The sequence below is a fragment of the Salvia hispanica genome, chromosome 6, assembly GCF_029641045.1.
Source record: "Salvia hispanica isolate PSC_SH4W2 chromosome 6, Shi_PSC_v1, whole genome shotgun sequence".
Lineage (NCBI taxonomy): Eukaryota > Viridiplantae > Streptophyta > Magnoliopsida > Lamiales > Lamiaceae > Salvia > Salvia hispanica.
In genome coordinates this window covers 39,565,510-39,591,172 of record NC_142697.1, presented here as the reverse complement: position 1 = coordinate 39,591,172, position 25,663 = coordinate 39,565,510, and the positions used below count along the sequence as shown (strand labels likewise).

General features: G+C 34.6%; 3 protein-coding genes across 3 annotated transcripts; 1 reads left to right on the top strand and 2 right to left on the bottom strand.

The window, feature by feature from the left end:
* The first annotated feature begins 155 nt into the window (after window positions 1–155).
* On the top strand, window positions 156–5,822 carry LOC125205681 (BRCT domain-containing DNA repair protein). The gene is made up of 8 exons (XM_048104746.2): window positions 156–523; window positions 1,249–1,758; window positions 2,112–4,261; window positions 4,347–4,616; window positions 4,684–4,764; window positions 5,218–5,329; window positions 5,401–5,467; window positions 5,561–5,822. The coding sequence occupies exons 1-8, from the start codon at window positions 415–417 to the stop codon at window positions 5,646–5,648; spliced, it is 3,387 nt and encodes a 1,128-aa protein (XP_047960703.2). The 5' UTR covers window positions 156–414; the 3' UTR covers window positions 5,649–5,822.
* Window positions 5,823–5,893: 71 nt separating this feature from the next.
* On the bottom strand, window positions 5,894–8,224 carry LOC125205682 (U1 small nuclear ribonucleoprotein C-like). The gene is made up of 6 exons (XM_048104747.2): window positions 8,052–8,224; window positions 7,928–7,970; window positions 7,515–7,556; window positions 7,153–7,408; window positions 6,594–6,869; window positions 5,894–6,161 (listed from the first exon to the last, which is right to left on the bottom strand). Exons 1-5 carry the CDS (start codon window positions 8,057–8,059, stop codon window positions 6,607–6,609), a joined length of 612 nt encoding a protein of 203 aa, XP_047960704.1. The 5' UTR covers window positions 8,060–8,224; the 3' UTR covers window positions 5,894–6,161; window positions 6,594–6,606.
* Window positions 8,225–8,896: 672 nt separating this feature from the next.
* SCL28 (SC35-like splicing factor 28) lies at window positions 8,897–12,928 on the bottom strand. Its single transcript, XM_048107066.2, has 7 exons — window positions 12,631–12,928; window positions 11,844–11,921; window positions 11,598–11,762; window positions 11,412–11,470; window positions 11,166–11,208; window positions 9,424–9,684; window positions 8,897–9,179 (listed from the first exon to the last, which is right to left on the bottom strand). Exons 1-7 carry the CDS (start codon window positions 12,780–12,782, stop codon window positions 9,170–9,172), a joined length of 768 nt encoding a protein of 255 aa, XP_047963023.1. The 5' UTR covers window positions 12,783–12,928; the 3' UTR covers window positions 8,897–9,169.
* Between the last annotated feature and the right edge of the window lie 12,735 nt (window positions 12,929–25,663).

Below are 25,663 nucleotides of genomic sequence, written 5' to 3'. Positions count from 1 at the left end.
AACAATAAAGAATAAAATCGCTGACAGAAACTATTCCAAAATTGAAAGATCCTTTTTCTGGGATATCTTACTCAAATGTTAAAATAAGTAGACAAATATTTAAAAATTGAAAATAGCAATAAAATACTGTAAATAAAAAAATTTAGGGTTCGATTTTCCCTCCAAAATCGTGAATTTTGCCCCCAATTTCAACATCCCTAACCATTGCGCCACCTCACGTTGAGCGATTCACTCTGCAATTAGTTTCACTATCGCAATCACTTCCACTTTCGTCTCCACCATACTCTTATTTTCTGTGTCCATTCCATTTATGTAATTGCAGGATCTTCCCACACTTCCCTTTTCTGACCGCTGATGCCATTTTAGCTTTGAATAATACTCCAATTTGTTAAACAAATTTTTAGACGAATTGGTATGGGGACTGTTGAAGGAAGCCGCAACCACAGTAATTCCAGCCAGAAAAATTCGAATTTGGATTCAAGAGACGCCGCAACTCAGCAAATTGAGAGTCAATTTTCTCCAGGTACTCCATTTCCCGATTCTTTTTCCCCCCTTTTTTACCTCTGGTTGTGGTTCATTATAGAGTATCTCGCATGCAATGAGTATTTTTTTAAAATACTAATAATTGTATCCATTAATTGGAAAAAAGATCTGGGTTTTGATTTCATTGATGGATATTTTATATTTTCAATGTGAAGCTTAGGACTATGACCAAGATTTATGCTTGTCAAGAAAGGATTATGTTTTTCAAGGCGAGAAATCAGTGTCTGATTTCTATTCATTTTATTTTTCAAGAAAGGATTATGTTTTAAATTTGGGTCTTTTTTATGGAGGACTATTTGGTTAGAAGCATGCAGTTTGGATTGCTTTAGGCAATGTGGCATTATAATGTTCAATGCAGATTTATTTATGAAAGGAGCTAGCTCTTTGATGAATGGAAGAGCATTGATTAAGTGGTTGATGGCTTAAGGTTTATGTACTGGGTATTTATTGGCAAGGAACCAGCTGTGGTTATTTGGCTTCTATTATTTATCGATTGAATTCATTTATTGATGGGTGCAGTTTCATTGCCATACACTTTGTTGTTAAGCCAAGCAATAAAACTCTATTTTGTCGTAGCCTATTTGCACATACACAGTGAAATTTGTTTGCTGATAAGTTTTTAATCAAGAAAAATTTATCGCGGTTAGGAATACTTGTTTTGGTTGCATTTCTTATGAGTATCCGACATTCTTGTTTCTATGGCAGGTGATGCTTTAGAAGGTGACAGAGATGATGATTCACTTAACACCATGAGTATGCCTGTTGATGATACTTATATATTGGAAGACAAATTTGAAACTCAAATGGCGAATCTTGCTGAGGAAACGCAAGTGGTGGATCTTGCAGAAGAAACCCAAGTGGTGGATCTTACCGGGGATACCCAAGTGGTGGATCTTCCCAGGGATACCCAAGTGGTGGACCTTGATGGGGATACCCTATCGATGGACCTTGATGGGGAAACCCAAATGGTGGATTTTGCCGACGAAACGCAGTTGGTGGATTTGTATGAGGAAACCCAAGTGGTGGATCTTCCAGGTGAAACTCAAGTCTTGGATGAGTTCAACGCTGAACTTTATCTTGCTGAATGCAGACAAACAAATAAAACTGATGTCACATGTGAGACCCAAAGATTATCCGAGGAACCTTCTGCTAAAATTGATGGCAATGTCTCCATTGAATTGGATAGCGCAGTGAACAAGAATTCTCTTAAGGAAGGTGAATATTTGAATGATGTCAACCTATTCTTTGTGTTCAGTTAAATATTTTCAGTGCTCCTTTATATCCCTATTACTCAATCATTGTTCAGGACAGCCCTTTCTCCATATGATATCATCTATTTTTCATTATTTCAGTATTAACCTGTTTAATTGGTTGTCATTCTGTGCATACATACAATGTAGAAGAATGTCTGCTAACTTTACAGAATTATTTATTCTTGCTTAATTAACCTTTGTGCGAGTTTTGGCTCTGCATTAGTATATGTTTATCTTTGTTTTTGGCTTTAGGATTGATTAGCTCAGATTATCTTTGCATTTTGTTGGCCTGAATGTATGATACATTTTTTTCAGAATCACTTTGCAGAGGATTTACCTCAATACGTGCTGCATCAATTAGGGCTTCTGGCTTGGCAGCCCGTGCCCGAGGAACTAGTCATGGTTTGTCTACCACTAGTACCGATAAGTCTTCTATGGAACATCAGACATCTGAACTAGATGGTCCATCTCTTATTGGACATGTGTCAAAGTCTCTTGAGAATGGCTACTCTAATGAAAGTGAGGGGGATCCAAACAGATACAAGATTACTAGTACAGCTGTGCGCAGACTTTTCAGAGAGGATGAAGATGCCGAATGTGAAAAGGCAGAAACCGAAACCAACCAGACAGATGATATGCTTGAAGTGTTAAGCTACGTCGATTCTCAAGAACCAGGGGATCTGTCACAGGAACGTGCACTTGAGGTTGTCAATAGGTTTCTTGATGTTGGTTTCATAGAACAGGATGAAGACTTTGGAAAGAAGGTTCAAGATGTAAATAAACCAAAAGGTGTCTCTGCTGTAAAAGGTTCTCGAGATTTGGCCAAAAGGTCTATCCTCCAAAAGACAACCGGAGAGCACGGGATTTATGATTGGGATGATGCTCGTGAAGACGAAGGTGGGGGAGAGTTTTTCCTGAAGAAAAGGGAACTTTTCTTCGACAATGTAGGTCCAGTGCCGAGATGCCTCACTGAACCTCGTAAATCCAAGTCTGTTGTAGAGAGTGATAAAAAAATGAAAGCAGACAATAAGAGTAGACTAGGAGATTTAGTGCACTCAGATTTCGGATTGTTGCATAAAACACGACCAAAGCAAAAATCACTTCATGGAGAAGAGGTGGTGTCGAAGAATATTATAAGGAATTTGGAAGAACAGTTGCACGAAGTGTCTGGGCCTGAGTTGGCAGATAATTGTGAAGACAAGAACATTCCAGATGATATAGGTCCTGATACTCAAATGGCTGCTGAAGCTATGGGAGATTTGTGTTTTCAAGTACACTTGTCTGACAGTAATAAAAGTGGAAATAAAGCTGTAAGCAGCACAAGGAAAGATACCATGCAAAATAAGTTCAGAAATAGTACCGTTCATTCAGAAGAAGACTTGCCATATTTTACTAGGGTTGGAGTTGTCACTAGACAAGCCAAACGAACAAAGAGGATCAGCACAAGAAACAGTACCATGTCCTCTCTTGCACCAGTTCAATTCAAAATAACAAAGAAGAGAGACGATGGGGTGCTAAGGGAAGCAGAACAAAGGAGGTCGACAGTTGAAAATGTTTCCTCGCATAATGGGACCAAATTAACAGGTGAAAGGTCAGAGAAGTTTTCTGTACCAGTTCAGACATCCATAAAGTTAGATTGTCCCAAAGTGCCTTCTAATTCTGTTAATGCCAAGGATGAAATAAATAAACAGGTGAGTGCCCGTGCAAGTGGGAAAAGGAAAAATGCTGTGACTATGACCATAGAGGATGTTAGGAGGATTGGATTAACTCGTTTAAAGCAATCAAATAGAGCATGCCTTGATAAATCTAGTACCCCTGACATTGATGCAGTAAGTAATCTACAAGGAAAAAGATCTAGACAAGAAACATCAGCTGATGCACAGCATAGTAGACGGTTAACAAGATCAAGTAGGGTTGCCGTGAGTATTCCTACAAATCTGGGCAAAGATTCATCAAATCAGTTGCCACCTCGCTCGGATTCAGAACCCAGAAAAATCATCTCAAGAAAAACTGCGAAAGCAAATTCAAGGAATGATGCTGCTGTATGTGGTAATGACCGCTCTAATAAGAAATCAATTTCAGCTGATGCTGTCGGCTTGAACACATCTAAGCAAGGTGATGGGAAAGATTATGATGGGGCAGACGCTGGAGGTGACGAAAGAAATGGCAGACAAGAAGCTTCACCAAGATGTGGAACTTCGTATTCAACTTGTGCTACACCTACTCCTCGTGCGGCACTGAGACATGATGTATCTCCTATATGCAAGGGGGATGAATATCACAAACAGTCCTGCAGAAAGAACCAGTCTGTAATAGCCTTAATGAAAGAACTTGATGACCTACATACTGGTTCACCAGAACCATGTAGTGGAATGAGAGGATCGAGGAAGAGGAAGGATATCACAACTATAAGAGTTCTGTTTAGCCAGCACCTGGATGTAGATGTTGTCAAGCAGCAGAAAAAGGTAGTACTGTATCATTTTTTAATTTCTGGCCATCTTTTTCAACTTCTTATGTTGTGCAAGTTATATAGCTAGAATTGTTTTACAGATATTGGCACGGCTGGGAGGTGGAGTTGCATCGTCTATGTTAGAGGCTACACATTTTATTGCAGATGAGTTTGTCCGCACTAGGAATATGCTAGAAGCAATTGCTTCCGGGAAACCTGTGGTTACTCGCTCGTGGATTGAAAGCTGTGGACAAGCTAGTTGTCTTATCGACGAGAAAAATTACATACTTAGAGATGCAAAAAAGGAAAAGGAGTTTGGCTTTTGTTTGCCAGTATCTCTAGCAAGGGCATCACAACATCCACTTTTACAGGTAATTGTCTGACTTTTACAATGATGAGATTATGTTAATTTACAGTTGTCTCACATGCATAATGCAGGGACAAAAGGTCTTTGTTACCCCTAATACAAAGCCCGGTAAAGACATCTTAGTCAACTTGGTGAAGGCGGTCCATGGAATGGTAAGATATTGCCCCTTTCACCTAGGCATGGTTACTTGCTGATTCACCCTGGTTATCTTTTTCTGCTCTTCCTTTTTTTCCTTTTTTGTTATAATTAAATATTTAATTGAAAGCTAATTAGGCATGTTCTCTTTTGAACTATTTCAAGATATGAATAAGCATTATGAGTCAGAGAGCCAGTTTGTAGAAATTCATTGCTCATATTGATTCTTGATCCTTTCTGCTGTCAGTAATTCCTTTGTTACATAATGCACACACCCTGATCTCTGAGCAGTCTATTATTACTGGGAAAAATGTGCGAGGCTCAGATTTATTCTTTTTTCTCCTTTAAAACCCCCCTAAACTGTTAAATCTGTGAGCTTTTCCTTTTGATACGTCAATCCCGAAAGTTGTCATATTTTCCTAGAGAATTGTTTGATTATGTTTCCTTACAATTGTTGCATTGCCCATCAGCCGGTTGAGAGACTTGGCAGATCTGTATTTAAGGCCGAGCAACTTCCAGACGATTTGTTGATTCTATCTTGTGAAGAAGATTATGATGCTTGTCTTCCTTTTCTTGAAAAAGGTTGGCAATTCCTCCCTTGCACCTTAAGTACACCCTAAACAAACAAGCTTCTCATATGACTATCACTGCAGGCGGTACTATCTACAGCTCAGAGCTGCTCTTGAATGGCATAGTTAAACAGAAGCTAGAATATGAAAGGTTTGTCCCAAATCATCTCAGTCAAGTTGCAGCTTTGATTGTTTGCCAGTGTAGTTTCTTCGCGTTGTGTTCATAGTAGTTCTTTGTTGGCAGGCATGGCCTCTTTGCTGATTATGTTAAGAGGACTAGATCAACAATGTGGTTGAAGAAGACAAACAAGTTTCTTCCTGTAACTAAATGAGGCTGGTTCTTACTAGGGGCCAGCTCGTTGTTGCCTGCGTGCTGTGTAGTGTACGTAATGTAGTCTCGAAGTTGCTCTTACAGTTCCACACGTGGAAAGATGGATTCAGCTTGTAAATTAAAGCAGCCTGTTGATATTCTCTGCAATCTGATGTATCCATTATTTTCAGATTCATATAGTTTTCGTTGCATTTTTGTGGTATCTGAGATTGAATAAATTGATGATTGTCTTCAACTTTGGGGAAATGCAGAAAATTTTAACCACTTTTAGCAACAAAAATTACACATTTTTCTACGTAGTGTGTGATCCTTAAAAGAAAAGAAAAAATCACCACAAAATTACAAGAAAATCCATCACCAATTCACATATCTAATGCTCAACCAGCAGCTTTTCACAGTGAAGCTCAAGCGCGTGCAGTAACAGTTATCAATGCAAAATGCATTCAAATATCCCACTGGATGCTTGATACAACACGCTGCCCGCAGCAGTGTGTTTGTTCGTCAATAATCTAGCCTGCGAGAAAATCAAGAAGGGCCAATCTTATTTTAGGCCACACAAACAAGCATAGTGATCGAATTCTGCAGCAGATGTTCGAATTTTATTTATTGAGTGGTCCTTTAGTGGAAACTCACTATCTATACAAACTCATTGAATTCAGCTGATTTTTAGCAAGCAAGGGGTGACAAGTGACATGAGGCTCGGACTTGCATAGCATGAGTATGGTAAAAGGGGGCCCGGAGCCATAGTTCCTTTTCCTCAAAATACATTATTTGCCATTCCCACCCATTTACCCATTTTGTATAAAAGCAGGAAGAAACAGCAAAATTGATTATCATACGAGATATAAATTGACACTTGTGTGAAAATTTTCTTCTCAGAGGGGTCTTTCTTTAAACTAAAAATACTGAGAAAAAGAAACTGGTAATCGCAAGTGTAAAATCTTACTGTGGCTGGTAAACTAATGACCAGTTTGGGAGTACTGTGGATAAGAATATCCACTGGCAGCTGCAGAAGTAGCAGAAGTTCCTGGGGGATAAGCATTGAACATTTGAGTAGCATTAGGAGGCGGACCGCTAGAGCTGGAGGGTTGGCCTCCTTCAGGTCCTCCTGGAACTGGTAATGGAGTACTCGTACTTGGTGGAGGTGGAAGCCCACCGGTTTGCGGAGGCAGTGAAGGGGCAGGAGGAGGCTGCATTGGCGCCATTGGAGAATTTCCATAACCTAATACCAATCATCGCATTAAATTGTATACATCAACATCACACTCATAAATTTTATCATCGCACATTCTATTCATAAATATTGTTATTTTTAGTCTCTCGTGAATCGTGATATTAACCCTCAAGTGCAGGAAACTATTTCATGGTCTAGAATGGTCAACAAGCTTCTATTGACTATTTTGCCAAAAACACACTTCCAGAACTTCCCTCGGATTATTATAAGTTAAAACAGCACAAAAAAATAATAGATAATGAAACAAAGATGGATATAGCAATTTCTTTACCAGGAGCACCAGGAACAGGTATTGGCAACATTGGAGGCCTGATACCAGGGACCATCTGAGGGGGTCCCTGAAACATAGGAGGCGGCATGACAGGTAGGCGTGGCCTTGCTCCGGGAAAAGCAGCAAGATGTTGGTTATAAACTGCACCAATCTGTTGGTATGCTACTGTCTGCCCAAGATGTTCCTTGATCTTCTGATCAATCAAAATTTGAGTTTGTTGTTCCTCAAACTTTTGGTAGTAGGATCTTATGTTTGCCTGGACACCCACATTTATTGGTTTCCAATGAAAATGAAGATTAAGTAAACTATTCAAGACGGTTATAACATTAATGCTCCACATCACCAAGAGGCCAGAGGTATACCTTATGTTTGTAGCCAGAATTATGCTGTTTTCTGACAGACGGCTGAACAACGAAAAAAAGGAAAACTAGTCATTACCAGCAAATCAGCATAATACAGACAACCAGAAACACTGAGAATTCCGAAACTTATAGAACGAATGCAACATCAAGTCAACGAAGAACTTTCACAAAAATCATCAGATTAGCTGTAATCCATAAACATGTAGTATAACTATTTAGATTCGGGTCAGAAAATCAGCCATTTCTAAAAAGATTGATTTTTTGCAACAGTTGATGAAAGATGACACCCTAACTTTGTGAAAGTAACTAAACATTCATGATTTAGCCAAAATTTGTTTCTAACATTCGCTAATAATTTCTCTAATCAATTGAGCTAACATCATAACCGAGCCCACGATTAAAAATAAACTTACAGAATCATGAGTCAAGTAAGTGTCGCAATAATCACAGTAGTACCTACAAAAAAATCAACGAAAGACTATTCAGCACCCAAGAAACAATAGTCCCAATAATCTACAGACAGGAGGAGATGAATACCGCGGCATTAGTGTGAGGATTTCTTATGTATCTGGAAAATTGAAATCGATGAAGGAAATGAAATCGAATTGTGATTGGAGTGATTTTGGGGGGAAATCATAGTAGGGTTTATCGCTATGGAGAGTGTTGTAGAAAAATTAGCTGGGACACTGACGGGTCGGGCTCAACCCGACAGATCCAACATGGGTCGGTTTAATCCGACTGCTTTAATAATCGGTTTAGATGATCAAATTATCAAACCCATTTACAGAAATAATGAGGGCCATTTTCAAAACTAAGAAATTTTATACTCTAAGATATTTTTATAGCTAACTATTTACGAATTTTATTATTTTCGAAAGCTTTGTACTAGTAGTTTTCTGTATTGCAAAAATGAGTGGATTATGGGGTGATTGTACTCCTCCGATTTGAAAACATAAAACAATTAATTTATCAATATTTCTAATTAACATAATAAAATGATATTTCTATTTTAAGAATTATATACTCCTCCATCCACCAATAATTATCCTATTTTGGCATTTTCGTTCATAACCGATAAATGTCTCATTTGCTTTTTTACTACTTTTAATAATGGAAATCACATTCCACTAATTTTATTTCAATCAAATTTCATTATATAACTAATATAAAATATATAAAATTATATTATAAAAGTAGGATTCACCTTCCACTAATATTTTCCATTCACTTTCTAATTTCTACAATAGGAGTATTTATTAAAATCTGTTCCGTGTCAAACTTGGTCTTGTAATTGTAGACGGATGGAGTATCTTTATAACGAAAACGGCATCATTTTGATCTTACATCCACGGATTATCATCATTTATGGAATGCAAGCAGAATTGACGATAAGAGAAGCTAATATTACTGACAAAATTTAAAACCAAAAAAACACAGTTACTCCATATGAAGGTCTAGCAAACAAACTCAAAACGTTAAAACATTCTACAATCTAGCAAACTAACGAACTCAGATCATCCTCATTTACATGCTCATTGTCAGCAACCTACACAAGGATGCCACGCTTGAATCCGAAACGTTAAGAAACCAAACTCGTGACAACAGAAAAACTGAACAAAACCAAACTCGTGACAACAGAAAAACTGAACGTATATTCAGCGACGCCTGCACAGCAAGAAGGAAATATTCATCGTAAGGCAATGGATTGAACTGCAGCAGTGTTTGGTTTAATAAAAATTTGAGCAGCAGCAAAGGCAAAAAGGCAATATGTGTTCATCTTCATTTAAACAGGAAAAAAAAGGACCCTCATTCAAAGTTTAAGCCTTCAATATCAAATACTCCTACTAAATTCCTCTTGATTTGTCCAAGAAAACCAAGCAAAGAAAATTGAAATTAAAATTTGACACACCTTTCCGGGCTCAAAGAGTTTCTTCTTGGAGTCGGGGATCTGCTCCCTGCATAGCCAGTATGTCCATTTTCTCTAGGACTTGGGGAATGAAGGCTTGGCAAATGATTTTTCTCATCAAGAGGGGAAACAGATCTCAAGAGTGGTCTGGAATGCCTCTCACTGGACCTGTAACCTCTGTCATCCTCCGGAGAAACTGATCTAGACATAGATCTCGACCTGTGTCGAGAGTAGCGACCTTGACTGGCTCCATAGCCCCTATCTCTGTCAAACACATAAGAAAAAGGTTGGCGAATTACTAAACACTTATCCCCAGCATTTTGAGTACATATAAGCACACACGACAGTAAACATATCATGAATCACTTGGCTCACGAACATACATATGTGCAACCATTTTATTTGACAGACTCCGCTATTTAATTTGAACCAGTGGTGGAAAATTTAAGAGTGGCCCTTACAGTGATGAAACAAGAGAACCTCCCTCGGAAAATCTAATGATTGAAGACATGACCTTTACCTGCATCTTTTCCCGACTTTCTGAAAAAACTATAAACTTTGATCCACTCATTGTTTAAGGCTTTATAGCATCAGCATCTCAAAACTTGCAAGCTGTCCTTGTGCTGACATTTAGAGACCTCATCTTATCTTTTTCATGGGCAATTTCACCACACTTCATTCATTATAACTTTGAAAGGCTTTGCTTCTTTGCAGATGAGTTCTTTCTTGGCCAACTATTTGTGAAGCGTTAGGAAATCAATCTTAAAAGCTAAACAATAAATAATCGAGGATCTCTAGTCCTGGAATAGTTTCACACATTTATCATACCAAAGTCAGCTCAGTATCCAACGCAAGGCAAAGCCTTACAAGCTCAAAGGCATAAACAAACATAATTCCGTGGATTTTGAAGATTATCCATGATGAATTGGAATTAGAAACTTCTGGAGATGCATGGAAAATAATGTAAGCTTTGACTTTAAGATATTAGTCTCGAGTTCTTTATACCGCACTTTGTCAATTAAAATCTGCATACATAAGGTCATAAGCAGATTTTGTCATTCACATCCACTGAAAAACAGTCAACTTAAGAGAGATTCAGATACAGCTCCAAGAAAGTAGTGGCAAGAGATTAAAGTTAAGACCCTGGAAATGGAAGAACTAGAACAACTCTACACAAATCCTTCACAAGAAAAATTTTAATTGCGAACAGAATTCCCTAGTTTGAAAAGAAAATGTTTTACATTTAGCTAAAAGGCAACATATTTGCTGATGAAACAGTATATCCTAATTGATTAAAGAAACCCCATCAATACTTTGAAAAACAAAATGACAACACAAAACTAACAAACCTATTGGATGATTAGGATTTAATCAAACTTATTCTCAAAAGAAATTTGAAGAAGCTAGTAAAATGTACTTGGAAAAAACACGTCCAACCTTGACATCCTATTAAGTCTTAACCCCAAAAGGAAGGCAACAGAACTATAACAAAGCATTATTCAAAATAACCACCATGTCTAGATGCCCTGGGTATGTGGCTGACATTTTAACATTCATATGGTGCTCAGAAAAATACAGTTAATGAATTAATAGATATCCCCATCAGATGGTATGAATTGCTAGATGTTACATCATCCAGAACCAAGGTGGTAATCACATAATATTACCACAAGCAATCAATATTCGAGTAGGTATTTCTGTATTCATTCAAATGAAAAATTGAAGGCAAGACTTCAAAAACAGACCTTGAATCACGGTGCCTTGCTGGAGAGGATGGTGGTGATCGAGCTGCCATTTATGAAACCACAACCAGTCAACCACTCAGAAAGACAAAGTAAAACATCAAATGTTCATTTATACCAGTGTTCTAATATACGAAAAGGGCAGTTATTTACATGTAAAATCTTTAGATACTAGATACTGCAGACTATAAGATACATGCCATGTTACAATACATATAAGATTAGCTGCCCAGTGAAAGATATACTAACAGTGATATCGCCTTCTAGGGGAATATGATGGACTTCGTCTCCTATGGCTTCCACGTGAGCTTCAAATTCAGAACAATGTAAAAGGGATCAGTAAAACTTACAATATGTAATCCAGAATTGCCTGAAAAGATATTCAAAAGGAATTAGTGGCACCACAGAGGGAGCACGCTGCAACACAATTACAACCTTGTGCGAGTGACTCTACGCATTTCTTGAGGAGTTTTCCTGTTTTCTTCAGCAAACACAATTCTTATTTCACGGCCACCAATAACTGTGCGATCCATGTGACTTTTTGCATCAGCTGCATCTTCAGGATCACGGAACTTGACGAATCCAAAGCCACGAGGTTCCCTGAATTTTTGTCACCAGAATATAAACTTTGATAGCAACAACTAAACAACTAAAATGACCTTGAAAAAACATGAAGCGTACCCTGTATAGTAATTTTTCGGCAAATACACATCCTTTACCGGACCAAATCTTTCAAAGGGAACCCTCAGATCTTCAGGCCTTCAATCAAAAAGGAAAGTATGAAATCATTCACCTTAACATATACTCTACTATGAATCCAGGACAAAGCATGTGGAAATAATTTGGCAATCCAACTAACAATGCTAGATGAACTTTAATGGAACCAACAGTTCCCAATATAAAAAGTACTACCAAACCATGGCAAACTGGTAATTTAGCAGATAGATGAAAAAGGCCACCAAACCATGACAAACTGGTAATTCAGGTATATACTGCAACTTCAGAAGGTTTTCAATGCAGATTATCACGTTACAGAAATCGTTAATAGATTCATTATGTTGAAATCTTAACACAAATTATTGAACGCTCTAATACGATTCCGAGTTATCAAACATGCATTTCAGAAAAAAGGAGCTTTTTCCGTCTAGTATCAAACGATTGCAAACATGATTTCTTTCCAGTCCTATCTAACACTTTGGCGAAAATTTGCTGGACTACCATTTTCCAGAGAGAAGTATCAAACACGCCCTAATAATACAACGCATTCCTTGTAGCTCCAAGATTTCAACAACACGATATCAGCAGCCACTTCCCCCTTTCTACCACCCTTACACGGTTACACCACATAACTCCGCAAACTCATATCTCAATTTCCCAAATAAATTTTCAAATCAAAATACAAACACATTCCATAACATTACAAACGTGAAATTCTACACTAGTAACGCCTTATTTATAAAGGAAAAACCTGGAGCTGAGCGAAATGTTTCGAACAAGGAGGCCGGAAGGAGCTGGCGAGCGACGATCACGGCGGCGGTCGCGCGGCTCATCGTACTGCTTTCTTCTGGGCGGGCTACGGCTACGGCTATGGCTGCAGCTTCTGCTTCGATGCCTGGCCATAAATTCAGCTTGTGGTCGCCTAACTAAGCCGCAATTCCCGGTTTCAAAACCCTAATTGGATTCAGAATTCAAAAATCAGAAACCCTAAATGAGAAATTGAGTGGCATTGGTTCGTTAATGTTTCAGCTCTTTGCCTTTATCTAATTTCTGAGATGTATGAGGTAAGTTTTGGAGGGAGGAGGATATTGCATGTTTTCCCCTTCAGACTAGGTTATTTGCGAATGTTCCCCTATAGTTTCGTTATATTGCATTAAACCCCTTCGTGATGGATTGCTTCTAAGGCCTAGGTATGATGGCCCTACTTTGGGCTTTTAGCCCTAAATAAAAAAACGTTCAATTCGACGAATAATAGTTATGGATTATTTTAACTAGTGTCACGCGATGCATGCCTCAATATATTTTCTTCCAAATCGTATATAATATCAAATTATTATGCATCATAAATATGAAATGAAAATTCATACATTATTAATAATCCATAAATATTAATTTAAATTTTTTAAATATAAACACAAAACCGGCAGATATACATGAACTATAATTTAATATTGCACTGATGAGATACTTCCTAGTCGAGCTTCATTTCATTGCAATATAGTGACCCTATACGCAAAAAACCCAAACCCTGAAATCTAAATCTTAAACCCTTAACTTTAAAATATACTCATCATGACCAACAAATTATCAATAAAATTCTCCCTTCATATTCTCGCCATATTTGTGTTAGAATTGTTTTAAATAAATTGACAATCATCAATTTTAATGTTTAAGATTTGATATGCCAAAATCATCTATGTTATTTGAAGCTCGATATTTCTTTTTGTGTGCTCAGTAAGGAATAACAAGCTTCCTAGGTCCAGCGAATCCACTAGATCACAGGATCTAGGAACTCATGGATCGTTGGAGACCTCGGTCGTCGGACACACATAATACTTCTTCAAAACCCTCAACCACGTATACTAAAATTAGCACAGGGAAGTAGGGATCAATCCCACAGAGATGAATGCGTAATTAAACATGCTCAAGGATTCAGGACTATTTTTGGGTTGGCTGCTGCCACGCATTTTGGGTTGAGGAAATTAAACTAAACTTGGTGTTGAAATCTGCTATGCTAACGACTAGATTTAGGCAGAACAGAAATCAAGCATATAAACTGGAACGAGCGGTACGATTACTAGATCTAAGAAACTATTTCCTAAATTACCTAGACCTGGGAAATAAACTGACGGTGGGGACCATTTGCTGAAAAGGTAAAGTACGGATGAAAAGCTGAAAAACAACTAACTAAAGTACTAACTAACAGCGACATCATCTTCTCCAACAATTTGCATAAAAATTTTAGTAGAAACAGAGATGGAACGTAAATCGAAACGAAGCAGACTGAATTTAAAAGCAATTAAACGAAAAACAATTAAAACTAAGCAGATCTGCGACTACTAGACGAAGTAAAATTAAAAGAGAGCAGAAAGTTCGAAATCCATGCACAACTTGATTCCCCTGTTCAGATCCAACTTCGGATGCTAAATCCACTCCGGATCCAAGCATCCGACACAAACTCCGACCAAAAGTATATTCATAGCTACAAATTCGCCGAACAACCACCGATCAATAACAACAACACAGATCCACAACCTATTTCCCAGATCAAGCACAGAAACATCCAAAACAGAGAATGATATTCAACTGCCGAAATAAAACCTCAAACAAAAACTCAGAATCAACATAATCAACACAAAATAAACACCATCATGACATAAACTAAATGCATAGATAATCGTTCAGTAGCCAGCAACCAAATCGACTTACAAAACGATGAAGTTCGACGTAATAAAAGTGCAAAAAACTGAATGTAAACTGATTGTATCTTCGCCCTCCGTGAGGACGGTGTTACACTAACTCTCTCCGAAGATGAAACCCCTAGAAACCCTTGACTACCCAGAACTCCCATTTTTCCCAAGTGTGTGAGCTGAGAGCAAAATCATGTATATGGCGTGTGCTGCATGCTCCTCTATATATAGGCGTAGAAGTGGGTCCAGCGAGGTATGAATAGTCTTTGTTGCCTTCAGCTATTGACTCCCTTCGTCCAGCCATTTTCTCTTCCACTCTGCTCACTTTCCTTCGCTAGTCCATTGCCAATCATGTATATGGCGTGTGCTGCATGCTCCTCTATATATAGGCGTAGAAGTGGGTCCAGTGAGGTATGAATAGTCTTTGTTGCCTTCAGCTATTGACTCCCTTCGTCCAGCCATTTTCTCTTCAACTCTGCTCACTTTCCTTCGCTAGTCCATTGCCTCCGGCTCTTCCTGGATCTAGCGATTCCTTCACACACCTGGCTTAAAAATTGCGTTAGATCCAGTAAAATAAAGTGTTTTTCACTACATAACCGATGCATGAAATTAGTCTTATCATTATTTTCCTTTAAAACCATTTTATTTTTTTCAATTTTTATTAAAGAATTCATAATGTAATTATAAAGTAAGCATCATCTAGATTATATTTTTGTAATGTCCATTTACTAAAGAAATACACTTTTAATTTAGTCGATGCAATTATGGACGAAAGTTATAAAACTGCACTGTTTTGTCTTGCGTTTTTTTTTTCTTTTTTTCATATTATAGTGTATATTTATTAAAAAAAAAATAGAAAGTATTTTAAAAATTGGAGTATGAAATAATGATATTTTGAAGAAAACATTTAGTCGTCACAAGTCAATACTAAAAAAAATGATTTAGTTTTAATTATTTCATGAACAAATAAAAATACAAAAACAATATTATGTTGTTAAAAACTCAACCAAGACTTTTAATAAGTGTTCCAAAATTATTGCTCTTTATAACTAAAATTTATCGTTACCCGTTAGTTTATTTTTATTTGAGTGAAATATTATTCCAAAGATTGCTTATTTAATATACGTCATTGTATAACATTTTATTATTTTTAGTTTTTTTCGATCATTCTTGAACTTGTAAACACATTCAAGTTTATAAATAATTTTTAATTATATAGTAATAGATTCTCTTAAGGATAGATAAAAGAAAAAGTATGCTAAATTAAAACAACTATTATATTCCATTTTTGAGTTAAAATAAGTATAATTTCATTAAAAACAATAGACTTGAGTAATTATGATTTCATATTACGATTTACAACTATTATATTCCATTTTAAGTATTGAGTTTTTAAATAAATACATTAAAAATTTAAATATTACGACTTACAACTATTATATGATTTCATATTACGGTTTACAACTATTATATTCCATTTAAAGTATTGTATTTTTAAATAAATACATAAAAATTTAAATATTAAAAAGGAAGAAAAATATGGTAAAAACGTGTACCGTAAATCGTAATTATCAAGGTGGCTCATTTTAAAGGCCCACTTTAATCTAGTAAAGTTTAAATAAACATAGTGTTACTAATATTTACCATAATGCGCTGATTATTATTCTTATCTCGTATCCGTGGTCTTCACTCCCCTTTTACACCGCCCTCTTCACTCATTCATGGAAGATTACCGTTGCTTCTCACCATACAATCGCGTGCTTTTTTCGTTGTTGATTTTCAATGGAGATTTTTCGGTTAGTAGTTAGTTATTTGGATGTTGTCGGGGGCGCCTCCATCCTCTTCATGCTTTATCTTCTGAAATTTCTGGTAAGCACTCCATCTTCTTCGGAGTAGCGTCCATATTCTTTGTTCTCTAGCAATGGCGGATCCAGGAACCAAATATCGTGGGGTCGGATCATAAAATAATTATTTTTATAAATATATATAGTACTAATATAGATAATCAATGCGAGTATGAATATCCTAAAAACAACATACTTACTCCATCCCATAAGAATATACACTCTTTCATTTTTAATCCATCCCAACAAGAATATGCACTTTCTAATTTTATGAATTCACTTTTCTCTAATGTGGTGGGACACATTTCCACTAACAATATTTAACTACTTTTCTTTTTATCTCTTTATTACTTTATCAATTATGTATTAAAATTCGTGTCCAATCCAAAATGAATATTCTTATAGGACGGATGAAGTACAATTTTTTCTAACATCCCAAATTTTGAAAATTTAGAAGTAATTTGAATATGAATAATGAGGTTGAAATCTAAATTATAGAATTAAAAAATATGAAATTAGGATTATATTCATTAAAGTATGTGTTTATTTTAAATACATTTGATTTATTGATATGTAAGAACTATATTTAACCTTAATTGAAATTATTAGACGATAATTTATTTGAAATGGAACTATAAGAATTAATACAAAGAAAGAAAATTTCATCAGAAAGAAAATTTCATCAAGTACTAAATAGACACATATAAATTGTGAATTATGCAGATATGCAAAATAATAGTATGTTAAATATAAATTAAGTACTTAAATTATAAATGCAATAACAATGTATTCCCAAATCTGCAAATCAGATTATATTTATATAATGTGAACCCTGAAACATACAAATGTGTATACGTATTCCCAAATAACTTAAGCACAAAAAAAAGTAAATTTTAAAGTGGACCCAAGTCACAAAATTCAATGCTCTTTAATTTTAATCAGAATTAATTTCTAATTCTCCTTTTCCCCTTTTCGTTTCCCTCTTGATGCGTATTTTAGAGTATCCGATTCAGTTCACACAAGATATCAAGTTTAATTAATTAACTCTAATAATACTACGATACTGCAAGATTACAGCGTCGTTAGTAGTATTTCAAGTGTCGATCCACAGGGAGGTAGAAGATTGTTTAAAACTTATGAAGTTAAAAAGATGAAACATAAGGATTTGATTTTTTTGGTTTTGAAAGATTCAGACAAACGAAAATAAAAGATTAACAAAAGATGGATTTCTCAAACGAAAAAGTATGTCACTCCAAGTTGCTCAAAAGACTTGCATATTTCTACATCTATCAAAAGCACAAATTTTGGGATTAATTCATCAACCTAATCGCTTGCACTGAACATGTTTGCGACGTATAGTTCACAGTCAGCTGAACACTTGTTCCATGAACTAATTTTCGATGTTTATAAACTCCTGCGGAAGCGCGGGAGACATAAACATCTACTATATAAACTTACCTAATCCGTTGTCAAATTATCCTCTGAACAATTCAAATTCAACAACACATCAATTGATTAGTCCATCCAAGTCTATGTTAAAGAGACGATAAACAAGGATTGAACATCTATTACGATAGAGGCCTCTAAAGCGATAGAATCTAACATTAAACACATCAACGATGACAAAACGCGGATTCAAAGGTGTAGATACATTCACACAAGCCTAAATCACAACTTGGAGCAACATTGAGAGTTTAGCCTAAACACATGATAAAAATCACAATGAAAACCATAGGAAGCATGCTCTCGTTGAGTGGAATTGAGATTTGGAGACGGATAGTCGGAATATTGGCCGGAATTTCTTCCTTCTCTTCTTCCTCCTCTCTTTCTCTCTTTTCCCCTCTCACTTTTCGTCCCAGGAAGTCTCTCTCCATCCAAAAACCGCCCATAAACCAATTTGAACAATGAAATTCGGCAGTTACCGAGAAAAATGCCCGGCCTGGGCGAAATGATGACAATCCGGGCATTTTGTATGCCAACCCGGGCGTTTCCACTGGACCCGGGCTTTTTTTATGCTGAAAAGCCCGACCCGGGCGTTTTTGCCGGTTTTGACTGCTTCGCGCAACCTTCGTCAAATGGTCATAACTTCTTCATTCGAGCTCCGATTGAGGCGTACAATATACCCACGCGAAGCTAATTCAAATACGAAGATAATGGTGGTAAGATAAAAGAATTTGCACACCATCTTGATAGGCAACGAACAGTTTCAATCAGACCCCACTCCACATGTACATCTATCAACTAATATATAATAATCAAGCTTTAATGATTAACTGATAGATGATTTTAAGGTACAAAATAGGAGAAAACATGCAGTAGAACAAGCATTATTTGATTCACATCAAATCTCCTTCTTCCCTCCATTCTTACAGTAAAAAAACGTAGGCACAGACTGGGACGACCATGGTTTGAGTACGCTAGTTCCGTCCCTGTGTTGACTGTTGAGGTGGGGTCGAAGACGCCAATGAATTGAGTTTTCCGGCGGTACTACGGGGCCGGTGGTGGGATCGGCCGACCCCACTCGACCCCACCTGGATCCACCGCTGTTCTCTAGAATAGTCACTGTCAAATCGTCAGGAATTTTGGTGCATAGCGGCGATAGCGAAGGTGGCTGAGAGAATGAAGAATGAGTATATACATGCCCGTTTATATATGATTGGGTGGTGTTATGAATGAATTTAATTAAAAGACTCTTTGTTTTAAATTCTCAACTCTTGATTTTCATATTTATTGTTATAATTAAAAACGGCTGAATTGAATAAATAATTTTAAATAATTTTAAATTAATAGAGAAGTGTAACAACTGTCATTATATATGAAACTAATACAATTATCCAAATGATGATTTGAAACGCCATAATGTATATAAATATAATAATGTATTATAACTGTAACTGCCATAATTTATTACCATATATGTTTATGAAAATAAAAGAATTGTTCAACGGAAGGCAACGTCTATACTATAGTTTTTATTCTTAAATGTCTAGATTATAATATCTAATTTATATATTTAAGCGTGAATGGTAATTCCATAAATACCCTCAAAACTCTCCCTTTATATATGTATAGATAGATTGGGACAACTCACATTCTATTAGAAAACGTTTAATATGGAAAAAATGCTACTATGACTATACGAAGACAAATTAATTGATCATTTATTTTATTAGTCATTAATGTAACTAGTGTTATCATCTGTGCTATGCACAAGACAAAAGATTTTTAAATAATAAAAATATATTAACTTAAAATAAAGAATAGAGTGAATAAGTATAAAAATATATTACAGCTAAGAACTAATTAAAATAAGTATTTGTAATATTATAAATAATTAAAAATATTGTACACAACAACAAAAAGACATTTATACTTCTCTCGACCCACTCTCAATAAAACATTTCATATTTTAGCAGATGACTGTATACTATTTTAATACTTCATCCGTCCCAAAAGAGTATGCACTATTTCCTTTTTTGTCTGTCTCCGAACAGTATGAACATTCCAATTTTAGAAACTCCTCTCTAATGAGGTGAGACTCATTCTCCACTAACAATACCTAAAAATTTTCTCTATCTATCCCTCTTACTTTACCAATAATGCATTAAAATCCGTGCCGAACCCAAAGTTCATACTCTTTCGGAACCGAGGGAGTATTTGATATGAGTGTAGTAGTATAAAATAAAAGAAATAACAAAAGAGGAGATGTGTGGATGAAATAGAATTTGACATACAAATAAAGAAAAATGTAATATTATTTACAAAAGGAAAAAAAAAAAAGCAAACTATTTGAACGAATATATAATTCATCAGTTTCGATTAACAAAACATAAATATTCATAAATACAAACAAAAACATAAGAAAAACAATAACAAACCAAACTTCTTTGTAAACAACGTTATCAATATAGAATCACTTCTATTATCATCATCATCTCTACAAATTAAAATCTTCAGACCTTTGCGACTTGTGACTCTAGATATATCAACATACAGTTGTCCATAACTAAAGACAGTTTTTTTTTCAAAAATAATTCAAAATGAGAGAGACATTGACCTTGTCTTTTGTTAATGATCATAGCATGCCACACAACCAAAATAAATTGTCATCGTTAGAATTTGAATGACAACCTTGGATTAGACGATATTAAAGATATTTGAAAAATCAACACTTCGTGACCAATATTATGACCACCCAATACCTGACCCTCCAAAACATAATCATCTAACCGTGTAATCATAGATAATAATAGGGCAACTTCTAACATCACCACCTACCGCAAAAATAGAATTTATAAATATAATGATTCCATTACATAAATAAGATAAATATTTGAGACTAAATATTAGGGGAGTGTTATATTGCTAACTCAATGCTTAATTGCTAACTACAACTCAATAATAGTCATTAGATATTCAAATTAAAGGCCTAGATCATCAATCATGAAATGTCAATACGATCAACAAAAAACGTCAATAACGCTATAGGATTAATTCCAATAAAAATCAATAGGGTTATTAATGCCAAGTTAGTTATAACTAACTTTTAAAAGAAATCCCAAAACTTTAAATTCATATAACATATATCAAATTAAAGATAATTTTATAAGGATTCCAACGATATACTACATGCATATGTTCCGACGTCAAAATCTGAAAAAAAATTGATTTTTTTTTTTAATTTTCGTATTTTTGACGAACAGATTTATGTCAATACACCTACCATAATATGTCAATATTATGCTTGTAAAATGTCAATATGAAATTGTGTTGACATTATTATGTCTTCGTGTTGATGTATTTCATACACCGTATTGACATTGTATTTCTAAACCCTAAATTTGATAGTTGCTATTATCTTTTTAACACTAAAAAATGAAAAACGAAATTACACATGGAAAATTGTAGACCACAAGATTTCTAAAATCTTATGGTCTTAAATTAGTTGTAGTTAGCAACTAAGGGATGAGTTATCAATTGATCACTCACCCTGAATATTATACCTTAAATTATAAGAAAAATATTTGAGAGTAAGCAAAAATAATTCCAGATTTAATTAAATAAAGTAGCCACGTAGTACCTAATAGTAGCGAATAATATTAGCTAAAAACATATTTAAAGTAAATTATATAATAAACTAATCTATAGTTTTAAACCCTTTCAGTTTCAACCCAAACTCACGCCATTAAACCATCACTTCTACAGAATTTCAAATCTAAGAAACACTATCGTTCTACTGCGAATTTACATTATACACTCACTGATATACAATTACCTTAGACACTCCGCGATTGAAGTAATTCACTTCAATCGCCAATACCAGTAAACTCAACGGCGTATATGGGAGTACAAAGAGCCGACGAAGTGCTAATTGTTTCCCAAATCGAGAGCAAAAACGTGAAAATCAAACTCAAAAGCAACCAATCTAGCTACCAATGCCGAAGAACAACAAAAGATTAATCTAAAAAATAAATATAAAAATAAAATATGCAATTTTATAGAAATAAAATGTAGTAATGAATCTGTCATTGATACGTTGGAATAAAAAATAATTAAACTTGATTTTTGTAGTAGAATTATTTAGATATGATAAATATATAGATATTATATAGATTATCTAGAATTAAGCATTAGAATATCTATATATAGAATTCCTATATATTTAGAATATAAAAGAATGAAGCAGATAATTCAAGAATATGAAGTGAATGTCTATAAATATAAGAGAAATGTAACATTTTGTATAAGTTGAGAACGTTTAAGAATAAAGAGGGGATGGTTTCATTCAAAAGAAATGAAGCGGGTCTTGTATTTACTACTAGAATTTTTAATCGGAGTTCCAAGTTCATCAAATACAATTGAGAAGAAAAAAAACTACTGTGACATTTTTGATCTAAAAAATATGTGCAAATAAATTAAACAAAAAAAATTCAAAAATATTTAAAATGGAGTCATAAATATCTACACATTTGATCTAAAAAATATGTGCAAATAAATTTTAAAAAAATAAAAAATAATTAAAATGGAGTCATGAATATCCACAGATTGATGTTAGACCATACTAAAATCCCATCAGATAGAGTTGAATATGATTTTCTCAAAATTAAATTGCTTGATGTTGCGATATCATTGGGGCTATCTGCATAGATGAAACCTTAAGGAGTCGTTCGCCTTGTCTGTTATGCCCATATATGGGTGCAAATCAGAGCAATTCAATTGTTCGGTGTGAGCCCGAGGAAATAACCACGACCCGCACTGTAGCATACCGAAATGGGGGTTTTTTAAAATCTTTAGCAAGTGGTGGTATTAAATTCTGCATCGAAAACCACATCAAGAATTGGCTATGAAAATGACGATGTCACCTTCCAAAATTTCGATTACCCCCAATCTGAGGCATAGTTTAGGGGTACTGCCGTCAATTTGTAGTAAAAGCAAGCATTATTTATTTGAACAATATTATATCATGGCCCAAATCAGGATTAAAACTGAAAAGCCGTTCACTAGATTTAAATTTGTGCTCATGTTGGGCCCTACACAAAAAAATTGCGGCCAAGAAATTATTCTGACCCTTCCCCATCTAGTAAACCGAACTAGTCCTAAGAGGAACAAAATCAATTTGCAATACACAAAATCAATATTTAATATGTAAGCTAGCAAATCAGAACATGGGGTGATCAAATACTTTGTTTGGACTTTGAAGGCTTGTAAATCTTTGAACTTCCTCCTGAAGGTGTTACTGAAGTTTTCCTCCCCTCAGAGTGGATTTCGGGTGACTTCTTTTCTTTGCATGGAGAATCCAGTTCATGATTTTTATTTTGATTTCTAAATGACATAGTAAAACCTCTCACTCACTCCACTTAATCACTGACATAGTGAAACCTCCCACTCCCTCCACTTAATCACACGTTTGATGGCCTTTAAATTATATATATTTAATTTAATATAATTTTTTTAATTAAATGGCCAATCTTGTAAATTTTTCCAAAACTTCCCTTTTATATATTGTGTAGATATAGATATAGATTAATTATCGACGGTTATATTTGGCGATGATCATTTGTACCATTACAAAATTCGAAAGTACACTCCATCGTAATATTAAAATTACTTTATCATAACATTATATTTATATTTATGTAACATTAAATTACATCAATGACAGTTAACAAAGATACTTACCTATTACATTTTCCATGCAAATTTCTTCATGTGAAAATATATCATTGGAATTTTATCACTAATAGTATGAAATTTAAGGTTTTTGATAATGTTATGTATACAAATTATCACGAAAAATTATTGTACGCCATGTGATATTAATTGAGAAAATTATCAATGAACAGATTAAATTTGGTTGTCATGCGGTCCGTGAGTGCCTCTGATATTCTCCCAAAATCGGCCGGTGATCCATGGCTGCTCCGGCTCCGACCCCACGCTATGGCTTTTTTGTCTCCATGGAAGAGAATTTGGAAGAGAACAAAGGATAGAGGAGTAGAGAAGAGGCCTGCGTCGGCGGCGCTATTGTTTATTTTAGAAAACCTAGGGAACCTTTTTGGGAGTAGTATTGATAAATGTGTATTTACTCCTATTTTCTTCTTTTTCTATTAATTTTTATTTCTTAATTAATATGCCTGTGCTTTGTTTAGTTGGTTTTGTCGATATACATATATATAGTGTAAGTGAAAATATGTAAAATATTAAAAAAAAAGTGTTAATTAGTACTATCACTCATTATTAGATTTCATTTTGAGTTTTATTAATATTTGTAGTTAAAAATAACAGTAATATTTTTAAGATCACAAATAAAATTGAATGATATAATAAGAAGTTAACAAATGCACGATTAAAATAATGAAATTATAAAAATACATAACATATCACAAATTTAAAATAAAAACATACTTTAAAATAAGTAAACAATTTAATTATAGTATAAAGTTTGTGATGTGTTTTTATATTTTAAAAATATGGATATTCATAGTAATCAATTATCATATTTAATAAAAGATTTTGCAATATTTAATTGTATTATTTATAATATATAGATATGTATTTTTTTGATTTTTTTCCGATCCCACGGGTTCAGTTTTCTGGGTCCGTCATTGGTTTGATGGTACTTTAACTATATATAAGGTTCATATTTGATAGTAACAAGTTATGCAATAATAAGATGTGGTTTAGTTTTGCACACAAATATCAACCTTGATTAATCATAGTTATGCAATCCTAAGGTGGATAGACTAAATTTAAAAAACAAACAAACTCATGTTTATGGATGAATGAAAAATGATATCCACATCTTAAAATAAAAGGCTTTATGTAGTACTCCTTATAATATGTAACCAAACATACATCTGAAATAAAAAATCAAATGTTCTTTCTCCATTGTCTTACTTTACGAGCAAAATCCATTTTTAGCTAGTACTATTTGTTTTTTCTATTTTTCTTTTCATATTGCTTTTTGTGTTTGATCTTGATCTGATGAGCATGCTTATGCATGTACTGATAGTGATTGATGTCATTAACTAACGTGGCATTATATAATTGCGCTAAAGAAAAAATAAATATGGGATAATATAAAATGTAAATAGTCAAATAGACATGGAGTGCATGAGAACAATAATGTTTGATGCCCAATGTACGATCTAAATTGGGCTTCGTTTTCTCACATGTTCCTTTCGCTATAATGTCGCCATTTTATTTCATCCATCACTCTCACAAATACATATACTCATATACATACGGATATGGATCCCCTGCTGTGCTCAACAAAGCCACAGCAGGTGTGCTGTTCCACACAACCAAATATTTAATTAAAAAAGAATTTTATATTTATGAATTTTATATTTATGAATGTTATTATTTATATTTAATTAAATGTTATTATTTATGAATTTTATATTTGGTTGTGTGGAACAGCACACCCTGCTGTGGCTTTGAGCACAGCAGGGGATCCATATCCTATACATACCCCATTTCAATAGTAAAAAATTCACCTAGTTAATGAACAAGATATATTTTGCTTTTAAAAAACCCTATGTGCACGATTTCACCAGTTAACATGTATGAAAAGAAAAAAAAAATCAATTTTATGTCAATTTAATTGATCAAAATTTATTTTGAGGTAAAAGATGGCTTAATTGATCATAGCGTCATTTTGGTTATGGACTTACGCCTCACTGCTAAGTTTTAACATTAACCAGTTTTGCCATATTGATGATTTGAACCTTCTTTATTACTACCTCTTGTT